The sequence below is a fragment of the Girardinichthys multiradiatus genome, chromosome 10 (genome assembly GCF_021462225.1).
Source record: "Girardinichthys multiradiatus isolate DD_20200921_A chromosome 10, DD_fGirMul_XY1, whole genome shotgun sequence".
Taxonomy (NCBI): domain Eukaryota; kingdom Metazoa; phylum Chordata; class Actinopteri; order Cyprinodontiformes; family Goodeidae; genus Girardinichthys; species Girardinichthys multiradiatus.
Window position 1 is genome coordinate 12,625,950 of NC_061803.1, and position 6,933 is coordinate 12,632,882.

Genomic DNA, 6,933 nt, shown 5'->3' on the forward strand with positions numbered 1-6,933 from the left:
GAGATCAAACAGGGCAAGTGACTGTGAGAAGAGAGACTCCATCTGCAGCTGTTTGTATTCCACACACAGAAACTACATAAATCTAAAACTCCTTTCTTTCTGTACAACACCCCAGTGACCTTTTCACTCTCTTGCTTACACAACCTGTTCCTCCTTTTAGCTGCATAAGGGTAAAACTCAGTAGAAAAGTAGGACTGTTGAAACCGATGTCAAACAAACAAACACAGCCACATGTCAGATTAACTAAGAAAAATCTCTGATCTCTGTGTGTGAGTGTGTTCCTGTTCATCACTGGGCTCAGAGGTAGTGTGACGGGATGTGTGGGTGGCTGAGCATTTGCCTGAAACAAGCACACTGAGAGACAAAAGCAAAGCCGTCATGCATGGAGTGTGTAAGGATATAAAATTCTGTTGTTGAATTGTGAGCCTTCAGGCGCAGCGACTCAACTGGAGAAACATGTTCCTGTCACATGACAACCCTGCACTGACAGAAATCTCTTTTTCAGGAAAATTTACACTTTTATAGGGCTATTACTGTTTTTAAAATGTTCTAAACTTTTAATTTCGTCTCAAATTATACTAATATTATGAAAACAAATGTAATTTCTATAAGTTATAGATAGTTAAAGTGTTTATTTTACACAAATACCTGACTGAACTGATTGGAAGCACTGAACTGTTATTGAGCTTGTTTTGGTTTTCTTTTTTGGACAAAATGGAAGTAAAATGGAAGAAATAATACCGAAAAGAAAATACACAAAAGCATGTACACACATGAAAAGTTGCTTGATCGTATAATGCTATTTAGTTAAAGATCTCATTTATTTATTTTTTTTTAACACAAAATAAGTATAACTCAACAGGAGCAAATCAAATGAGCACATATCTAAAGTTTGATGAGGTTAGACAAAGATAAGTACGTCAAAAACAAATTTTAAACGCATTTGCAGCCGCATGAAAATGCTCACCCTTACCGTACACAGAAAAAGATGTTGTGGGAAGACAAAACTTATGTTGCTTCCTCAGAGAGATGTATGGAGGGATTGGGATTTTTTTAATTGTCATCTGCGGAAAACATCTTTTTTTTTCCTTGCTTGATTGTTTTGGGGAAAATTTGCTGAAATGTACTGCCAAATGTTTGTCGTGACATTAAAGAACAGTTTGGATAAACACAAACATCGAGCCCTGTTGTTTTTTTGTCTAAAAACAGGGCGCTATCGTCCCAGGCTATGTGTTTCCAACGGTAAATGTCCCTGATCACGCCCACTACACCATCGGCGTTGTTATCTTGGCTGTAGGCATCACAGGCATGCTGGGAAACTTCCTGGTCATATATGCCTTCAGCAGGTATTTGAGACTTCATCTTCCTTGAAAAATATCCTGCAATAAACTAATTGTTAAAACTGTATGTCAATCTCTGTGTATGTGTGTGTGTATGTGTGTGTCTGTGTGCAGAAGTCGGAGTTTGCGGACGCCTTCCAACATCTTCATTATCAACTTGGCAGTTACAGACTTCCTTATGTCTGTCACCCAGGCACCCATCTTCTTCATCAACAGCATGCATAAACACTGGATATTTGGAAAGAAAGGTGATGTATGCATATAATGCTCAAAGGCCTTACAAGAAATACATTTTTTTATTTCAGTACATAATGTCACAATGAAAAATAAAAATAAAATCTGAATGATTAACTTGAGTACATTTATTAATTTGGGAAAATATTCATAATAAAGGCTTTTAAACAAAATAACAATTGTTCCAATTATTGGTAGCCCTTCAGATAAACATTTATGAAGAAAGAAAAAAAAAGAGTGAGGACCTAAATTCAATGGCATCAGTGATTGCAGATAAACTCAGAATTGGAGAGTAGTAGGAGAAAGTAACATGCTTAAATAAATAAAAAAATAATAAAAATTCCTTAGTTAGATTTTAGAGGAATTGTTCAGGTTCCAATAATAGTAGCACCCATAGTTATGTGAAAATGAATAAGTTCATTAACACGGGAGTTGTAAAATATAGATATTTTTCCCAGTGAAATAAATGTACTGGAATTAAATATTGGATATCTCCGTTTTTCAGAGTGAGATGATATGTCAATAAATAATGATTTTATTCTACAGCATTCAACATATTTTGATAGGGGCACCAATAATTCTAGAGGGAGCAAGACAAAATATATAATGTTAACTAATTACATATTTGTTTTCTAAAAGAATTATCAAAACAATCACGAAGCAAGATTTATATTTTAGTGTTTAAAAAGTGACTGCACTAGGGATGATCAATATTGCGAAAGTATTACATTCATATCTTTTATACAAGGAAAATTGCAATTACAATTTTACCACAAATTCCCTCTCCAAAACATGGAGGTTTCTTTTCCACCAAATCGGTTCCTGTGCTAATTTGGTGCCAGAGTTTTCTTTTCAGAGTTTTCTTTTCAGAGTTAGCTCTTTGTGTTTCTACCACCAATTCAATTCAATTCAGTTTTATTTATATAGCGCCAATTCACAACACATATCTCTTTTTAATTTTCATCAGAACTCTTGCTGCAGCATTCTGAATCAGCTGAAGGCTTTTAATTGCATTTTGTGGACATCCTGATAGTAAAGAATTACAATAGTCCAGCCTTGAAGTAACAAATGCATGGACTAGCTTTTCAGCGTCACTCCTGGATAGGATATTTCTAATTTTGGCAATGTTCCGGAGGTGAAAGAAGGAAATCCTAGAAACCTGTTTAATATAGGATTTAAATGACATGTCCTGGTCAAAAATAACACCAAGGTTTTTTACTTTATTACTGGAGGTCAATTTACTGCCATCCAGGTTAAGTGATTGACTAAGCAGTTTCTTTTTTAAAGACTCCGGTCCAAAGACGACAACTTCTGTCTTGTCTGAATTTAGAAGCAAAAAATTTAAAGTCATCCAAGTTTTTATATCTTCAAGACATGCTTGTAGTCTATCTAACTGATTGGGCTCATCAGGATTTATGGATAAGTAAAGCTGAGTATCATCAGCGTAACAGTGAAAATTTATCCCATGCTGCCTGATATTTTGATCTATTGGAAGCATATATATAGTAAAGAGAATTGGCCCAAGTACTCAACCCTGTGGTACTCCACAATTAACCCTGGAGTTTAAAGATGATTTATCATTTACATGAACAAACTGGAATCTGTCAGACAGATAAGATTTAAACCAGCCTAGCGCTGTTCCCCTGATCCCTACAGCATATTCCAGCCTTTTTAAGAGAATATTATGGTCGACTGTATCAAATGCAGCACTGAGATCTAACAGAACCAGAACAGACACAAGTCCATTATCTGAGGCCATAAAAATATCATTAGTGACTTTCAGCAGAGCTGTTTCAGTGCTATGATGAGCTCTGAAACCTGACTGAAACTCTTCAAACAGGTCATTGCTGTGTAAATGCTCACACATTTGATTAGCAACAATTTTCTCAAGAATTTTAGATAAGAATGGAAGATTGGATATAGGTCTGTAATTTTTCAAGTCATCTCGATCAATCGAAGGTTTCTTAAGTAAAGGTTTAATTACAGCTAACTCAAAAGCCTGTGGTACATATCCATTTACTAAAGATAGATTAATCATATCTAAAATGGGGCTGGTAATCAGAGGGAACACTTCCTTAAATAATTTGGTTGGGATTGGGTCTAACATACAAGTTGAAGGTTTAGATGAAGCTAATATTTCTGATAACTCAGGAAGCTTCACAGGATCAAAACAGTCCAAACACAAATCGGGTTCTGCAGTTATTTCCAATGTTGTCTCACTTGCTGAGGATGAAGTAATCATCTTCGGGAGTATGTCAAAGATTTTTATTTTTAATAGAATCAATTTTATTTAAGAAGAATCCCATAAAGTCATGACTGCTGAGAGCTAAGGGAATGGATGGCTCAACAGAGCTTTGACTCTGTGTAAGTTTAGCAACTGTACTAAAGAGAAACCTAGGATTATTCTTGTTCTCTTCTATTAATTATGAGAAATAAGCTGTTCTAGCTTGTCGAAGTGTCTTTTTATACAACAGTAGGCTATTTTTCCAGATTAAGCGGGAATCCTCTAGATGTGTAGAGCGCCATTTTCTCTCCAATTTTCTAACATTGTGCTTTAAAGTACGTAGCTCTGAATTAGACCATGGAGCTAGCCTCCTATGAATGATTACCTTCTTTTTCAAGGGGGCTGCATTGTCTAATGCATCACGCAATGATGAAGAAACACTATGAACAAAATAATCAATTTGTGAAGGGGCAGAAACAGAATTATTGCCCTCCATTGTGCTTTTCAGTGATGAGGAAATTAAAAGTGGAACAGATTCTTTAAAGGTTGTTACAGCATCTCCTGATAATGATCTACTGTAATGAAATTTTCTTTCAGGTGTGGAGTACTTGGTTAAATTAAACTCAAAGGTTATTAAGAAATGGTCAGACAGGACAGGGTTATGAGAAAATATAGTTATGTCTTTACACTCAATGCTATATGTCAGCACAAGGTCCAGAGAATGAAGACAAAGGTGGGTAGGTTTGTTAATGTTTTGAGCAAAGCCAATTGAGTCTAAGATAGCATTAAACGCTATATTTAAGCTATCGCTTTCAGTGTCAACATGAATGTTAAAATCCCCCACTATAATAACCTTATCTGTATTTAACACTAAATCAGATAAAAGGTCTGAAAACTGATCTAAAAATTGAGAGTAAGGGCCTGGTGGACGGTACAAAACAACAAACAGAAGTGGTTTTAGTGCTTTGCAATTTGGATGAGGAAAACTAAGGATTAAATATTCAAAAGAGTTGTAGGTATTGATTGGTCTGGGACTAATCAATAAATCCGACTGAAAGATGGTTGCTACTCCTCCTCCTCACCCAGTATTTCGAAAAATTTGAAAATTTAAATAATTAGTAGGAGTTGACTCATTTATAGTAACATAATCCTCTTGCTGCAGCTAGGTTTCTGTGAGGCAAAATAAATCAATCTGATTGTCACAAATCAGGTCACTAACTAGCAATGTCTTTGAAGAGAGAGATCTTATGTTCAGTAAGCCACATTTAATTGTTTTATTTTTCTTTTCGGTCTGAGTTGTGTTTATTTTTATGAGATTTTCCTGATTTCCTCCTTTTAGATTATTTTTTAACCTATTAAATTTTGGCCGTGGGCGAGACACTGTCTTAATAGGGTAATGGGTGGGTAGCAGTACAGAAGCTGCAGAGAGGAGTATTAAACTACAACCCTGCTTCCTGGTCTGAACCCTGGGTTGTCAGAGTTTTGGAGAACTAATAAATTCGGCCAGATTCCTAGAAAGAAGAGCTGCTCCATCCAAAGTGGGATGGATGCCGTTTCTCCGGATCAGACCACAATCTCTGGTTCTCGCACAGATAAACTGGTGCTTTTTATGGTTCCAACTAAAAAAGAAAAAGAAGTGTAAAAAACAAAACACTGTAAAAAAAGAATTCGCAGAACTCAAAATTCTATATTGAGATTTGTGATGGGATATTGAGTTTTTAAACTGTCTTCCTGCACTGGAATCATCTACAAAAATCCAAAATAAAACAGTAAAAGGATAATTTACTCAAAGTATTTTAGTGGTGTAAAGACCTGGTTTTCTGGCTGTAAAAGACTGAAACGGTTCTTTTATAGATCCAGTTAAGAACTGACTCTACCATCAGCCCTTGTTAACCATTGGAGCCATTTTGGTGGAAAAGCATTGAACATTTTGGCAAAAGATAATAATAATAATAACATGTTTTCATCTTTGCAATTTTGTGTGTCAAGTTCAACAGACATTTAGCACTTAGATCGTGAAGTACATTCAATCTGAGACTGTGTCGCATCACTCAAAAACTGTATATTTATTCAAAGGGAAAATAAGAACAACAATTTCACTCAGGCAAGCAACATTCTTCCCCCAGAGATGTTCTGCAGATGGGAGTGGGGGTGGGGGTGTTGGGTGGACACATGGGGCCAATTCATGGGGAGATACACCAAAATCAGTGACTTTGAAAAATGCTGTGATGTTATACTTTAACTATATAATAGGAACTACAAAAAAACATATAGACCCTTTGTCTTTTGTTTTTACACATTATATTTAGGACTGACTAAATGAGGATTTAAAGTTTTACAGCCTACATGTAGCTGCTCTTAACATGAAAAAAAAATCACAGAGGAGAGTCTCTGGAGATATTTGTGTCTCCCTTTTAGAGAATCCAGGATAATCCTTGAATCTCCAGAACAGTTTCCAGCACAATGAAAACTACAAAATAAACATAAATGGAAGCTCATACAGTGTTTGATAAACAAGGTTCTAAACATAATTGAATGTATTAACATTGTCATACATTCTGTAGCTTCACATTATCATAAAATAAAGGGAAATAAACCAGCATAGAAAATAAATCAGCATAGAGTAAAAATACCACATGTATGCATGTATCTATGTAGACGGTTTGCATCCATTTCAAAGCAAACATATTAGACCCAGGAACATAACTTACAGATCAGACTTTTATTAGACAGAAAAAGCTAAACAAATTACTTCAACTCACAAGCTCTACAGGACCTGTTACAGCCCTCTGAAGTGCATGACGAACTCAGCCTTATACAGATTACGCCCTCCACATCGTTTTAAACAAGTTATGTGTGTATTTGTAAAGGATATATTGCAGTGTCTCCTGCGATATATTCAGGATATGACAGTGAAAGAGGCTCAAACATCCAAGTACTTGTCATACTAATACTCCAGCCAGTGTACTAGTGCCTTTCCAACCCGGGAAACATTGTATCAGAAAGGGGATCTGTTGTAAAACCATTCACAAATCAAACATGTGGATTACCGCCAATAAGAGTCCAAACCTGGATTGGTTTGGTTAAGGGTACTGAATGCATGTAAACCTCCCACTGGGACTGTACAATGACAGA

At 35.8% G+C, this 6,933-nt stretch overlaps 1 protein-coding gene across 1 annotated transcript in view; it reads left to right on the forward strand.

Moving 5' to 3' along the window:
* The window catches only part of LOC124875677 (melanopsin-A-like), a 59,388-nt gene that overhangs the window by 12,617 nt on the left and 39,838 nt on the right, over positions 1-6,933 (forward strand). The window contains exons 2-3 of the mRNA XM_047377975.1: positions 1,210-1,346; positions 1,455-1,588. Of these exons, the coding sequence (XP_047233931.1) occupies positions 1,210-1,346; positions 1,455-1,588 (271 nt within the window). The remainder of the gene's footprint in view (positions 1-1,209; positions 1,347-1,454; positions 1,589-6,933) is intronic.